General features: G+C 37.5%; 1 protein-coding gene across 1 annotated transcript; it reads left to right on the top strand.

Annotated features, from left to right (window-relative positions):
• The first annotated feature begins 11,432 nt into the window (after positions 1 to 11,432).
• LOC145102882 (cytochrome P450 736A117-like) lies at positions 11,433 to 14,058 on the top strand. The gene is made up of 2 exons (XM_079040383.1): positions 11,433 to 12,432; positions 13,254 to 14,058. The coding sequence occupies exons 1-2, from the start codon at positions 11,506 to 11,508 to the stop codon at positions 13,863 to 13,865; spliced, it is 1,539 nt and encodes a 512-aa protein (XP_078896509.1). The 5' UTR covers positions 11,433 to 11,505; the 3' UTR covers positions 13,866 to 14,058.
• The last annotated feature ends 2,600 nt before the right edge of the window (positions 14,059 to 16,658 follow it).

The raw sequence follows: 16,658 nt of genomic DNA, 5'->3' as shown, positions 1-16,658 counted from the left end.
TGATGGTGTCTAATCCAAAGAGGTTCATCAAGAAAAGGTTCCCTACCAATAAGAACCGAAATTGGAAGGGAAGCTATAGTTCTGAAAAGGTTAGGGAGGAGCCAAAGATAGAAGAACCAAAGAAAGAGGCGAAGGCTGAAGGAGATTATGGCGTCAACTGCTACTATTGTGGAGGAAAGAACCATTATGCCAAAGACTGCGTTCTGAAGAAAATGGCAGAAAAGGATGAGGAGAAAGATGAAGAGGCTATGTTGATGAAAAAGCTGGAAGAGATCAAGAGGAAGAAAGCTGCTACTAACCCTTCTATGAATGCTCTTATTGTACAGGGTTTGGCAGAGGATGACGAGTTCGGTGGCGTGCAGGTGTGGTCAACCGACTCAGAGGATGATGAAGTCAGGAAGCCATCTCATGGAAAGGCATATGTTGCGAGAGGTGACGAAAGCAGTGGGAAGTGTTTGATGGTGACTGATGTATCTCACATGAAGGGATACAATACAGACGGTGGGAATGAGGACACCAAGGAGCGAGAGGACTTATGCTTCACAGCAAAACCTCTCAGTGTGCAGATCAATGAGCTTTATGAATTGATCAAGAAGGTACAATCTCTTTTTATTTCATTTAAAGTCCCATAGAAATCATATTAAAGAGAATTAAATAGCTTAAATTCAAGAATCTCAAATCTGGATAGTTGTTTAACTCAAACATGAGTCACCAATTCTAACCTAACTGACCAAATAAGCAGGGTGTCATCCAAGAGTGAGGAACGAAGGATGTGGATAGAGCTGAAGGAGTCAGAGCTGATTAAGTCTAAGGACGAAAACATTTATTTACAAAGAGACAATTTAAAACTTTTGAAACAGAGAAATGTTTTTTGTTTAATTGCTAAACGTCTTTATACTAACATCACTCAACTGCATCTAAACTGTGAAATAGGGAAGAAAATTCATCGTATGATTTTACCCTTCCTTGAGTTTAAGGAGGATGAAATCGATGCTGAAGCATATAACTGCGAAAGTGTTGTATCGTCTGATGATGTGAATCCCACCTATATGTATGGTCTGGACAAAATCGAATCTTTTATAAAGTCCAAGGACCATAAGGACATGCTGAAAAACCTTTTGGATGAAAACGATAAACTGAAACTAAGGACTGAAACCATACAAAAATTTGACTCACTGAATGCCAACTTGAGCTCAGAAAATAAAATTGATGTTGAAAACGTGTCTGAGCTTAATGAGGATGATGATATGAGCGTAATTTCTGTAGAGGATGAAGTCGACTATTCTGAGTTTGTCAAGAGCGAACCCGAAAACCACAAAAATCTTATTTCTGAAAATTTTGTGGAGTTTGCTCAATTATCCCAAAATAAGTCCCCGATTCTAGAAGAAAAGGTTGTTGTGTACCAAAAGGTGAGAACAACACCAAATCAGGTATATAAGGTCACAGGAGTAACCGAACATCAAACAGCCGAACTCACTGCCATAGTGAACGAAGATAATGCAGATCGCTATGATGAGTTTTTCTGGTCTGCTCCTATAGATAATGCCGACGAAACTGTTGGTCTGTCAGAGCGGACATCCTGGAAAACCAAAGGCAGATATGTGCCAGAGCCACTAAACAAGCCTGACAACTTCGATATGCCAAGCACTAGTGGTACAAAAGAAGTTCCTGTAGAAGAAGTCACTTCCACAAACGAAACATCATCAGTGAAAAGTGAACCGGCTGACAAGAAGCAGAAGCAAAAGGCTAACATTCACAAACAGCCAAAACAACTGAAGGATCAAAAGCAGTAAAGGAATCTGAGATACAAAAAGAATCTCTCAGAGCGAAAGCAGTTTTGGCGATCTCAAAACGCCCATTTCTGTTATCATAACAAAAATTCAAAGTCAGAGAAAAGTGCTGTCAGGCCGCAAGAGGGCAACAACAACTGAAAGGACAAGTTCGGTTCAGAGAGCACCAGCAACCGAAAGCATAGGTTTGGTTCCGAAAGCAAAAGCTACCAAAGTTCAAGGTTCGGTCCCTCTAATGATCAAAAACAAAAGGGTAACTTAGAACCTCACGTCAGGAAACATTCTCAGTCCAAATTCTCTCATTCTAATACTTCTCATTCTAAACCTAATTCTGTTCCTGCTCAAAGTTCAAATTCTTCAAAGGATTTGAAAGGAAAATCGAAGGTTTCCACAGTCAAGAATGACTGAAAGCAGTCCAAGGCCCAAACGCCAAAACCTGAAACCAAAACGACTGTAACTAATCCTAACAAAATCAAAGTATACACCATTAAGAAGAAAGATGAAACAACATTAATAAAAAGAACATATCTTGTTGATGTTTCTCTTACTATTCCTGTTCCTGTGAAAGGCTCATGTGGACCCAAGAAACTTTGGGTTCCTAAATCTGCTTAATTTTTGCAGGTTATTAGTGACGAGCAGTTCGACGAAGAATGGTATATTGACAGTGGCTGCTCACGTCACATGACAGGAAGGAAGGAAGACCTAAGGGAATTTCGATCTCTTCAGAATGGTGGGAATGTCAAGTTCGGGAACAACTCATATGGAACGATAAAGGGATATGGGATGATAACCAATGGAGATTTCACTATAAGAAAGGTGGCGTACGTTGAAGGGCTACAACATAACCTCATCAGTGTATCTCAGCTTGTTGGAGGTACCGGTCTTAAAGTTTCATTAGACGATGAGGGTTCGGAAATCATAGAGAAGAAAACAAAAGGGTGATTCTCAAATCAGAATGCAAAGGTGAAATGTTTCCTCTCAATCTCAAACCTATCAAAGGAAATCCAGCTATCTGTCTATTATCCAAAGCTCATTCTGATGAAAGCTAGTTGTGGCACCGAAGGCTCTCCCATCTCAACTTCAAGGATATCAACAATCTTGTCACTAGAGGTCATGTTTGGGGTCTTCCCTTGCTCAAGTTTGATCGAGAACATTTGTGTGCTGCATGTGAAATGGGGAAGCAGAGTCGTCAAAGTCACCCATCCATTATAAACACTAAAGTTGTCGAACCACTTGAGTTACTTCACATTGACTTATGTGGTCCATCATCTATCGAAAGCATTGGCGGTAGCAATTATATTCTTGTTATTGTTGATGACTTTTCACGTTTTACATGGGTGTTCTTTCTGAAGCACAAATTTGAGGCCACTCTCAAGCTAAAGATGTTTATTAAGCAGGTTAAAGTGCAACTGAGAAAAGTCGTTCGCAACATCAGGAGCGACAATGGACTGGAGTTCAAAAACAAAGAATTTGAAGACTTTTTGGCAGAAAAAGGAACCAATCACTACTTCTCAGCCCCCTACACCCCTCAACAGAACGGTATTGTCGAAAGACGAAACCGGTCCTTGTGTGAGGCGGCCCGAACAATGCTAAGTTTCGCTTCTCTACCCTTATATTTCTGGGCTGATGCTATTGCTGCAGCATGTTTTATGCAGAGCAGGTCCTATCTCAACAAGCATTTTACTCTTACTCCTTATGAGATCATCAACAATAGGAAGCCGAACGTTAAATTCTTCCATGTATTCGGCTCACGATGCTTCCTCTTCAACTCTAAAGAACATCGTAACAAGTTCGACGTTAAAGCTAATGAAGGAATTTTTCTAGGATACTCACTCACTTCAAAAGCGTACCGGGTTTTAAATAAGCGTTCGAGGAAGATCGAAGAAACGTATTATGTGACTTTCGATGACAGTTACGTCAAAAAGCTAAAGGCCACTGAAGAAGCAATTGGAGAGATCTTCACTCAAACAGGTCAAGTCACGGCCTCGATTGCTAATTTGTTTGAACAGTTTGTAGAACTATTCGATGAACCAGAGAAAGCTACTCTCTCGGAAGCCAAGGCAGCAGACAACAAAGTCGACCATCTGAAGCAAATCGTCGAAGATGCCTCCAAACGAATGGGTGAAGGAGAACATGTTCCAAACGAACCTCCAAAGCATGGTGCTTCAGTTGAGGGGGAGAATCCACCTTCTTCAAAACAACCGAGCTCACAAATTGAGGGGGAGATTTCCATTCCAGTTCCACCCGAAAGCTCAATACCACCCGAAAGCTCAACACCACCTGAAAGTCCTGTAGCACTAGAAAGTCTAGCTACACCTGAAAGCTCATCAGTCGAGGGGGAGAATGCTGATGTGTTTTACGACGATGATAATAAGGAGACAATTGCCGACCTTTTAAAGAGACAGGGTCGAGATAAAGATGCAGACATCAGTGCTCGTGTAGCTAGAGAGGCTGAAGAAGCCGAAAGAAGACAAAAAGAAGCTCACAACCTTCTCGAGAGCAGGAAAACTCTTTTTCCTCCTTGGACTCTTGAGAAGCTACTGAAAGAAGCCATTGAAACACCCAACATCTTGTGGCTAGAACCGGTGATCTCTTTAGATCGTTCTAACACTATCGATTCTCAGTTCGACATGCCACTAACCCGAAAGGCGTTTGTATTCCATGCCTTTGACAACACCGCTGAGTTCCCTCATCCTCATCCAAAGGTTGATCGGGACTTAGTCGATTTCTATCTGAGGGCCGCTCAACCACAGTACCAAACATGGAGCGCTCAGAATATTATCAATGTTCGGGTTCTGAAGCCGTACAGGGAAGGAAACTTCACCAACGTTCGGTTTAAGGTGCTAAGGGGGTCTGCTAAGACCGAACATGCCCTCTCGCTTGCTGATCTTCCCAACTTGAATCCACACGACTGGATCATCTTGCACAACATCCTTCTTACAAACGAAGCTGAATATGGTCCGATCATCGACCACTTCAAGAGGATGCTTGTCTGCTATATAATGGAAGTCGCAAAGATGGATCAGGAGGTAGCGAGCGTATTCAAGAAAAAGCCTACCATATCTCTTGTTGGCTCAGCAAGTGACCTAAACATGATGCAGATGAGAAAGATAGACCCGAAGAGAAACTCTGTTATGTTTACCAGAGATGAAGGCCAGAAATGTCTTTTCGCTTTGGCAGACAAACATCTCTATACCATTGCATGTCTGGAACATGTCTTAGGGATTATCCATTGGTGCAAGCAGAACACATCGGATGATAAAAAGTACTTCGACGACATGATTCAATGGTACATTCGCTTCAGACAGACTATCCTTGCGCTTATCTCGCGTCTGTTTGATACAACCAAGAAAGTTCCTGCTGCTGGTCCAAGCAAGAAGAAATGATAGTCTCGCTCCAAATTGACGCAAATGGGGAGATTGTTAGGTCCAATATTGTGTTGCGTCTATTGGGCTCGTTAGCTAGTCCAATGTTTATCTCCGGGATAGGCCTGTCCATCCGTGAGTTTTGTAGGGTTTATTATAAATAGATGCTTGCATGCATCCTAGAACGTAATGATTAGAAACGATTAGATAAGTATTTTCAATCATATTCATCGTTCTTGTTTTGTAACCCTAGAATCCTCTACAGCGGAAGTTCTTAGTCGAGCTCTGCTGAGGATTGAGTAATTGAATCATTCGACTCATTGTGATCCATACTTGTGCTTTATTTCACTGCTTTTTATGTTATTTATCTACCTGTTACAAAGATCTAATTGATCAAAAGAGTTTTTATAACTCATCAGGTAACTCACCTCAATGTTGTGAAGTGACTGAACTGTCCTCGGCTCTGGGATCGACTCCTCTCAAACTCCTACACATAACAATCTCCTTTAATTACTCGTTCATACTCATAACCCCTATAAGGGTCAACTCTGGTCAATGGTCAAAGTCAAAGTCAACCTCCTAGTCAAAGTCAACATCCTGGTTGACTCAACTCGCCGAGTTGGTCCGTTAACTCGTCGAGTTCCATAATCCATCAAACCCTGAAATCTTGATCCTACTCGTCGAGTCCTTTCATGAACTTGCCGAGTTCTATGATCTATACAACCCCTGGAATCTCGATACTACTTGTCGAGTCCTTTCATGAACTCGTCGAGTTTCTCTTCATAACATAGTCAGGACCTTTCACTCATAACTTTCTGAGTCCCTCCTTGAACTCGCCGAGTTCCTCAATCTTCATAACCCAAAACCATAGCCAACTCGCTGAGTCATCTCCTAGACTCAACGAGTTCACTCAATAATAGAAAAGGTTGGGGTACCATGAACCAACTCGCTGAGTTGTATGAACAACTCATCGAGTCGCCCATTGTCTAAACCCATTCATTCGTTCCCAGTCGGGTTCAAAGCTTCCAAACCATAGATCTGGTCCCATAGGACTAAGTTACCACATAAAGTTGCTAACTTTACGTGCATGCATGGTGCCATGAAGCTAATAATACCAAAAATCAACTCCTAAAGAGATCTGAGGCATGGAGAAGGGCCAAGACTCAATAAAGCTGGCAACTTTGAGTCTCATAAGGCCATGGACATCTAGATCTAAAATCATAACTCCAAAATATGCTTGCATCCATGAATGGTTCCAAAATAGGCTCCTTAAAGCCCTAAACTAATCCATGAAGGGATGTAGTAAATGAATAGTCAGGGTATAGACTTTATACCTCAATAAGGCTGCTTTGACAACGAAATCTCTAGATCCAAGGCTTCTTCCTTCAACCAAGCACTTCTAGCTTCCACTCCTTCAAGGAAGTACCAAAGAATCACTCTCTTTTCACTCACACACACTCAAAAGGCTCAAGATCACGAATTAGGATTTTGCTAGACTGAGGGAGGCGATGAGGGAGGCCACAATGGAGTATTAAGGTGCTTAAATAGGGGTGCAAACTCTGAAAATTAGGGTTTCCTTCTGGTAGCCCTACTCGTCGAGTTGAGGCTTCTCAACTCGTCGAGTAGACTTCAAGTCCTGCGTACAACATCCATTCCTATTCGACGAGTTTGGGGCCTCCAACTCGTCGAGTCCCTTTGCAAAAATGAATGATTTTAATTTAAAATACATACCAAGATCCGAGCGTTACAAGACTTGTGCTTACAATGTCCATTTTATGTTAAGGTACTTCTGGTTCGAAAGGGAAGGGCTCAGGATGATTGTAGAGCACACACCACATTATTCTGCATTTTGTGATATACTCTGATATTTTATGATGTATTAATACACTTTGTTCCACTTTGGTTTCATGATGATGTTTTGGATTACAGTTTTATTAATTTAAAAATGAATTTTTTTGTCTTAATTTTTGGGCGTTACACAGAATCAGCTACATGAACCTCCTAAACCAAGCTAAAACTCATATTAAAGCTCAACACCTCTCTAAGTTTGATCAAAACTCAAACCAGTAAAAAAGTCAATGGTCAATGGTCAAGTTCAAAGTCAACATCCAAAGTTAACACTCAACATCACTAACAGCTGGCTCTTACGTCGTGACCAGCCCATGGTCACATGGTGGCCAATAACTCATCTCCGATCTAAAACTCAAGATTCGAACAACTCAGTAACGATGAAAACCATTATCACGTCATGATGGTCATGCCCCCACGTCGTGAAAGAGTCCGTCCAAAACAATCTGGAAAACCCATCGTCGCATCGTGACCTCCACATGGGCATGTCATGACTACAACAATTTGGGACAACTTAATACATTCAGCCCTTAATCCTTTAACCCATCCATTCCAACTTTCCAGAGGGCCTTCTTACTCCAAAAACATTCTAAAAGTCGGTTTTTATAGACATGGACGTCCAATGCATGTCTTGATCTCTTATTAGGTCAAAATGATGAAAAAATGGAACCACAAACGCATGAATGTCTTCAAAATTTAGCCAAACTTCATATCCAACATAAATAACAGTTAAGGGACCTCAAGGACCATAAAGTTTCCAACTTTATGGAATCCTTCCATCCAAACTTCCAAAACGTGAAGAAAAAGGGACAAAGAGCTTAGATCTAGAAACATGCAACATAAAGCTTGGATCTTGAACTCTTACATTGGTCTAAAAATGGCTCAGTGGAAACTCCAAGCTTGCCAAAGGTTGTCTATACCACAATAGCCTTCTCCATCCTTCCAAATGCACCAAAACACCAAGGATAAGCTCACATTAGAAGAGAAGGGTATTAGAGTTTGCTTCAAGGTTCTAGAGGGTGATGGAGGTTAGAAATAAAGCCCTAAATCCAAGATTAGAGGTTTAAATATGGAGGAAACCCTAAGAGATCATAGGCTTGGATGCAACTATAGTCACATCGTGACCATACCTTTGTCACGTCGTGACATCCACTAGAACGCGTTATCAAATTTGGCACGTCACGTTGTGACCCCTCTATGGTCACGTTGTGACATATTGTTTTTCCCAAAAAACATGCCTTTGAATCCTTTATGCCTTACACTGATCTATTATGGGAGATGGATGTTACAATAAACTTGTTTAAAACCATTAGAATTCAAACAACTACCACTAACAAGCTTCTTTTGAATCTTGGGAACAAACAAAACATCAAAAATCTTAATAGTTTTTCCATAAGTAAAATTTAAACAAGCAAAACCGACACCACAAATAGGTTTAAACGAATCATCTTCCATGTGTAACACAGATCCATCTTCAAGCGGTGTTAATGTTTCAAACAACCGTTCATCCTTGCATCCATGGTTTGTTGCACCAGATCCGATCCACCAAGCAACATTATCATCATGTGCATAGAATGATTCTGGAATAAGTGAAACGTAATAAACATCATTTTGATTAGAATTATCAAAGTTAGTCAAAAAATGACCTCTTTTCACTTGGTCCTTAGACCCATTTCCACTTCCACTGGCTCTATTGTTTCCAGCACCATTGTTGCCATGATTCACACGAAAATCATGCTTGCAACGCCCTACTTTGAAGCACCTCCAACAAACTAATTCCTTTTTCTTTTTGTTGGAATTATTTGGGACATATTCTTGCTTGCGTTTTCCATGTCCTTTGTTGTTCTAATTTCTTGTTTTGTTTTCAACCACATGAACCGAGGGCTATCTAGATTCAACTTTTCCTTTATTTTTGTCACTTTGTTGAACACAAAGAAATTCTTTAATATGCAAATGACTACCAAGTTGAACTAAAGACGGTTCCTCCTTTTGATGCTTCAAGTTATGTTTGAAGTCTTTCCATGATGTTGGAAGTTTGTTAATCACACTTAACACAACAATGGTTTCATCCATATTCATTTTGTGTAGTTTGAATTGACCCAAAATGCGAAGGAGTTCGTTGTATTGTTCCTTGACATATCTTGAACCAACTATTTTGTAGTTATTAAAATCACCGACCATAAACTTCTTGCTAGAAGCATCCTTAGCCATGTATTATGATTCAAGAGTGTCCGACAACTCATTTGCTCTTTTAGCATCACTATGGGTATTGAATAAAGAATCAACCTTACCATTCAAAATATGACCTCTACAGATGTAGTCATTGTTGTCCCAATTGTTCCTCTTCCTAGTTTCTTCCAATGTCTCGTTCTCCACCACTTCTGACCTCGGAGTACTCAACACATACGCAACCTTCAGCGTGGTCAGCATGAACGACAGCTTCTTTTGCAAGCACCTGAAATCGTTGCCATCAAACTTGTCCACTTTTGTCAACTTTATGGTTAACTCGTAGATTGATTTTCCATCTCCATCGGACAATAATATCAGTTCGATTGTTGGGGGAATATAAGTAGGGTGTTGGTGGAGAACCTAATTCCTTATGGATCGTGTAAGTTCACTTTCCGAACTGATATTTCCACCCTATGTTTGGGTTATAGGAAATCCAATCTAGGATAATCCAAAAGGAAACTTGTGTATCTAGACACAGAAAGAGAATTTAAATCGCCACGGAGTTCTGAGTTTGTTGATGAAGAAGAACAATTGAGAAAATTTTGTATACGACTTAAAAGAGGAGTCGTATATATACATGACGGATTAGGGTTTAATCTGCTAAATTAGTTAGAGAAATCTCGAAATTAATGGCTTAGTAAATGGTTTCCAAAACTGACAAGATTTATCAATCTTACCATAATCAACCACTAGAATTCGGTTTTTCCAAAATGAAACTAATTCAAATTTCCGAAAACCTTTTGGGGCACTGCCTTTAGGACACTGCAATGGAGTGCGACCCTCTTGACCCCCGTTTTTCTATCGTACCTGCTTATAATTCAATCTTATATATGTATGCATTCCGTATTCACCAAACATATAATATATAGTACAATTGATAAACATATTGGCTCATATGTTAGTTTAAATCAATCAAAATGTCTGGTTGCACTAAAATCACAAACACCAAATTCTCCAATGATGTTTCAAACAAGTAAATGTTTTTAAAAGATAATAATATTTCTACTAACTCGTATGGGAGTCGTTTCAAGGTAGGATCAGACCAAGTTGATATCTTAAAATTCTAGTTGGGATCCAAAAATTTACATATAGATATTGTTTTAAATAGATCCTATAGCCATTAAGATCATTTTTCGTGTATAGGGTGTTAAGATCAAAATCAGTGGCGGACCTATATAGGGCATTTGGGGTCCCGGGTCACTGCTCAATTTCCGGCACGCAGTGTAAATTTTTTTTTTTTTTTTTTTTTTGGTTTTTTCTATTAGGTGCACCCGCTTGAAGTACGAGGGACACCCCTACTAAAACAGTCTGCGTCCGCCACTGATCAAAATCGTTATCAAGGTAATGACAATAGTAGTTATGATAATACTAATATCGATAATATAAGATAACATATAATAATAAAGAAAAAAGAAAACAGTATGCAATGTGATGGGGGTAGTTCTTGTCATTTTAGAGGTATCCATTTTTGAATAATTCTACTGCTCAATACAATTTCATCACGTTTTGACTCAAAGTGCCAAAAGTGGTTTGTCCATCTTGGCGGGCAAAGCTACGTGGGCATGAACGTTCCATAGCTTCAAATAGGGGCCTCCTACTACTCACACAAATAATTCACAATGTTATCTATATTTTTATTTATAATCCTTTATTTTACATTCAATGTACATCTTATATCCTTTTCTCTAATTTAAAAGGAATACATAATAAAATTTAAATACTATTTTTAATAAATTATCTCATTAAGAATATATGATATGCTCAAAATAAACTAATATTGAATATGTTTATATGATATTTAGGATAAAATTTACTTTTAGTTTCATTGTAAAAATCAATATAAATATCGTTTGTCAGAATACATACACAAAGATTAAAATTGTTTTGTTTTTAACTTGTCATATTATGATTTATATAAAACCTAAAAACTAACAGTTAAATATAAATATAAGTATTTAAGACCAATATAAAAACCTCTAAAATGGCTTACGGATAGTGAAAAAATACAATTTCTTTTTTAACAAAAAGTAGTCTTTTTTATATCGATGTAATGTTAGGAATTTTGAAGCTTTCTTTTTTGTTAAACAACCTCAAATTTCACTGTATTTAGGAAAATAACATATATGTTATTTTAAAATTTAAACACCTTAAAATATTACTAATTTCTACCACCCACCCCCAAAGAAAAGTTAATTGTTTATTCTCGACTTATTATAAAATAACACGACACCACCGGGTAATGTACACAATAGACACATCTTACTTGCACAAAAATGTCGAGTTTGATGCAAGAAACAATGGTTCCTTTGGTTTATGCTCCCCCCTTCTTACTCCTACTCTTTTTTCTCATCAAGTTCTATTACTTTAGTCGACCCTCCACCATGCTAAACCTACCACCTTCGCCACCAAAACTGCCGGTGATCGGCAACATCCACCAGCTAGGCCCAATCCTCCACCGCTCCCTTCTTGATTTATCCAAACGCTACGGTGGTCCACTGATGCTCATGCGCATGGGCTCTGTCCCAACCCTGGTAGTCTCATCAGCCGAAGCAGCACGTGAGATAATGAAAACCCAAGATCTCATATTTGCCACCAGACCCGAGTTGCGAAGGTGGCGTCAAATCCTCTACGATCAAAAAGAAGTCTCGGTGGCGCCTTATGGTGAGCACTGGAGGCAATTCAAGAGCATCATGGTTATCCATTTCTTGAGCAAGAACAAGGTCGAAGCTTATCGTGAAGTGAGGGAAGAAGAAACGGAGATTGCAATCGAGAAAATCAAGAAATCTTGTAACATGCAGGAGGTGGTGAATTTGACTGATCTGTTCCAAAAACTTACGAATGATGTGGTATGTAGGGTGACGTTTGGAATGAAGTATAGCGAAGGGGAAAGTGGGAGGAAGTTCAAGAACATGTTGAAGGAATATTTTGATGTATTGAGTGAGCTTAATTTTGAGGATATGATTCCATGGCTTTGGTGGGTGGATCGAGTGAGAGGGACTAGTGCTAGAGTCGAGAAAGTTGCTAAAGAGGTCGATGAGTTTTTGGATGGACTGGTGGAGGAGCGGCTGAGGAAACAGTCGACTAGTGGCGACGATGGTGATGTTGATAACAGTGAAGATTTCCTTGACATATTGATTAAGATCCAAAAGAAAGATGCTAATAGCCTTCTAGATAGAGATGGCATCAAAGGACTCCTCTTGGTAAGAAGACTCTTTTTTATTACAATACTGTTATTTTGCAAAAGTTTTTTTTAAGGTTCGAACGCTATACTTTATATAATTTGTTATGAAAACGATTTTCTGACATAGTTTGAATATCATAAACTAATAAGCAATTCAGTTATTATTAATATTGTATTTATATGGAAAATGACGATTCGATTGATAAACGTGTTCGATTTTTGACATTTAATAACTTTGAAATTACTTGTTTTACCTTCTTTACAGCATCACACCTCCATTTTCCACTTTGAAAATAACTTCGTCAAACCATAGCATTCAAATATTGAAAGTTAATTTGGAAGCTAGCTATTTACTACGTTATTTTATTATATGAATTTATAATTTTATAAATATATCTATATACTGAAAATATTTAAATTTATTAGTATGTAGTTTATTTATTAAATATTTTTTGACATGACCTTTGTTCATTTAACCAATTCCTTTCCCTACAGAATTTCCAATTTGTTAGTGTTTATATTTTTCCTTTGCATTTTGTTATTTTTATACGGTATAACATATTTATTTTACAAATCCGAAGATTTAGAAAACATATACAAACCTAATTAATATTATTTTCTTTATGATCCTCAAAATTTCAAAATATCATGTTGCAACTTTTGCCTAAACGCATAGTCAATATAAAATTATCATTATCATATGATGATATACAAAGTATTTGTGAAGTGAATTAATTAACCATATATATGACTCTTTTTATTGCCGAAAATATTTGCGAAACTGATAATGGCTAAACGATAGTATTTGTGTTCTTGACAAAAAACTTTTTGTTATTGTAGGATGTATATACAGCTGGAACAGACACAACAACAACAGTATTGGAATGGGCATTTGCAGAACTTCTAAAACATCCGAGGACTTTCAAGAAACTTCAGGATGAAGTGAGGATGGTTCTTCAGGACAAGAACCATATAAACCAACAAGATATCGACAACATGAAATACTTGAAAGCTGTGATAAAAGAAACTTTACGTCTTCATCCCCCTGCCCCAACCCTAATTCCTCGAGTCTCGAGAGAAGATGCAAAAGTCATGGGATACGACATCATGAAAGGAACTAGGGTTATTATTAATGGATGGGCCATTCAAAGAGACCCGAAAGTATGGGATGAACCCGACGAGTTTCAACCGGAGAGATTCTTGGATAATAGTATTGATTACAAAGGGCACGACTTTGAATTGATTCCTTTCGGTGCAGGAAGAAGGGGGTGTCCGGGGATGCAATTTGCACTGGTGATAGATGAACATGTGTTGGCTAATCTTTTGCATAAGTTCGATTGGGAGTTGCCGAATGGAGGTAAAGAAGCGGACCTGGATATGGAGGAAGAGCCTGGTATTACGGTTCACAAGAAGGTTCCTCTTTTGGTCATGGCAAAAGAATTCTCTTCCTAAATCATATATCATATGATTAAGCACTAGGTGTGAAACCTCTGTATTACATGAGTTTATTAAAAAAAAATTGGTAACCACAAAGATCATGTTTATAAAAAAGTTAGTAACGATTAAGTTTATGACCTTTTGGTAAACCGTATGGACTATTTATGTAATTTGGTTCTAATTAATCTATACTAATAAAATTAATTAATATGAGTTCACAAATGGAATGTTAATAAACATATACGTTAATTAATATATTAATAAAAAAAGAAATTCAAAAATAAAAAGTTATTATGTACATTAATTAATATATTAATAAAATTAATTAATATGAGATGACATTTAATATGTGAGATTTGAATAAAAAAGAAAAAAAAAACTATAACAATGACAAGTGGATATTAAATAATTTAAAAAAATCTTGAAAATGACAGGTGTCAAAATGAAGGAAAATATGACATGTGGCAAAATCATTCTTATTTATTAAGGTAGATTTTAATTTTGTCGTTGTGTAACCACATGTTAATGTTGTTTATTTCCACTTTATATGTCTTTGAGTGTTTTTTTTTAAAGCCACATATTAACACCTCCCCAACAAGAAGCTAGAGTGGAAAAAAGGGGGATGGTCCGGTTTAGGGATGAGCTCTTTAGAACCGGACCGGTTCGGAACCGGAACCGGTTTTTGTATATTATGAGAACTGGGAACCGGACTGCCTGTTCTAGCGTTCGTTTCGGTTCCGGTCCTGGTTTTTCGGTTATTTTTCAAACTAGAACCCGTTGAAATATTATAGATGATATGTTATCTTCCGGAGCTTGTTATAAATGATTCAATATTTAACAAAATTATAACATTTTACATTCTAAATTGAAATATAAACATTAAATTACATGATGAAAAAAGAATCAAGTAATTCTGACTTCATATGAGTGGGTTATGCGCATTTTAAAAGCGAGACAAATTCCAAAAAAAATGTTGAAACAGAAAATACGCAACATTGATATACTGTCTTCCGAGGTCTATAACTGATTCAATATCTAACCAAAATATGTGTTTTTATAGTCTAAAATGAAGTACAAATACCAAATTACATGCTAGGAAAAAAAATTAAATAATTCCGACGTCACATGAATGAGTTATGAACATTAAAAAAAATGTGACAGATTCTAAAAAACAAAAAAAAAAATATTGAAATAGAGAAAACGCAGCATCGATATTCTTTCTTTCGGGGCATGTATCAGATTCAATATATAACAAAAACATACGTTTGTACAGACAAAAATGAATTACAAACTCCAAATTACATGTTGGAAAAAAAAAATCAAATAATTCTGACTTTATATGAGCGAGTTATGCGTATTTTAAAAAACGAGAAATTTGTCAAACCGGTTTCGGTTTTTAGAACCGGGACCGGTTTTCATAAAAATGGAGAACCGGTAACCGGACCTTGTTACCAATTCCGGTTCCGGTTCCAGCGGTTCTAATGTTCATCCCTAGTCCGATTATAAGGTGCATTTACATGTTTAGGGGCTTTGACCCACTCAATCTAATTAATCCAAACACCTCTAATCCTATTCGAGAGCCACAAAGAAGAGTTAAAAACCTTTTTGCTCCTAAACGAAGAGGTAACTCTATTTAATACTCGAAACATTAAACACCTTTTTTGTTCCTAAACGACCAAATCACCTAAAGGCAACAACTTAACAAATACTATAATCAAACGCCTTCCTTGTTTCTTCCAATGTGGGCTTCCATCTCTTCATCCATCTTTCACCTTCATTTCAAAATGGGCTTCCATATCATTTCCCACCTTCGACAAGGCTTTAATATGGTCAAGCCCTTATTCTACTCATAAACTACACATTTCATCCCATGAGGGACATGAGCCATGTACCTATGGTTGAGGGCATCTTTCCAACAAGGCTTTTGGTACAAGTTTCGTACCTAAAAATTTAAAACCAACATATATACATACATACATACATATATATATATATATATATATATATATATATATATATATATATATATATATATATATAGTAAAGATGAGAACAAATTAATGAAATCATCTCTGTGGTTTACCAAAATTTCACGCTTGGTCTCTATCTTTTCTTTTGCACTTGAACCGTCCCTAGGTTTTGATTTTGTTATGGTGTAATTCTTACCTAATAGGAAATGACTATAATGCCCTTAATATTTTATTTTTCAATTACTTTTATTTTTTAAATTAAATGATTTAATTCATTTATTGAAAAGTGTGTCCCCACTTGAATTCTATCTCCCACTCGAACTCCTCCCTATTTACCCCTACCAAGGCTCTTGCTTCATATCTCTGATGACCACTGCCATTTCTCCGGCGTGAGACTTCATCTTACAGGTGACCAGGTGAGCTTCTGCTCTAATCGGGATCTCGGCTACGCAGTACCTTTGTAAATTTCATCAGATAGACGGAACACCAAGAACTTCTAGAAAACCCAGATTGAAAATGTAGATTCAAGTATAAGGAAGTAAAACAGAAAAGAGAAAGAGAAATGGGATCTCTGTTGAATCTAGAACTGATGAATGTGTACCCAGAAAATCTATCGACCTCCAAATCAGTCCCGATCTCCTCAATAACTGTATACTTACTCGTTGTAGCAGAAAATGATTAAACCAAACGGTATATATATATATATATATATATATATATATATATATATATATATATATATATATTGTAACGCCCGGTTCTTGGTATGTATTTTAATAAAGAATTATTCATTTTTGCAAAGGGACTCGACGAGTCGGAGGCGCCAGACTCGTCGAGT

The sequence above is a fragment of the Lactuca serriola genome, chromosome 4 (genome assembly GCF_051521515.1).
Source record: "Lactuca serriola cultivar US96UC23 chromosome 4, Lser_US96UC23_V15, whole genome shotgun sequence".
In the NCBI taxonomy this organism is placed as follows: domain Eukaryota; kingdom Viridiplantae; phylum Streptophyta; class Magnoliopsida; order Asterales; family Asteraceae; genus Lactuca; species Lactuca serriola.
The sequence above is the reverse complement of the archived record's forward strand: the minus strand, read 5'-3'. Positions and strand labels throughout refer to the sequence as shown.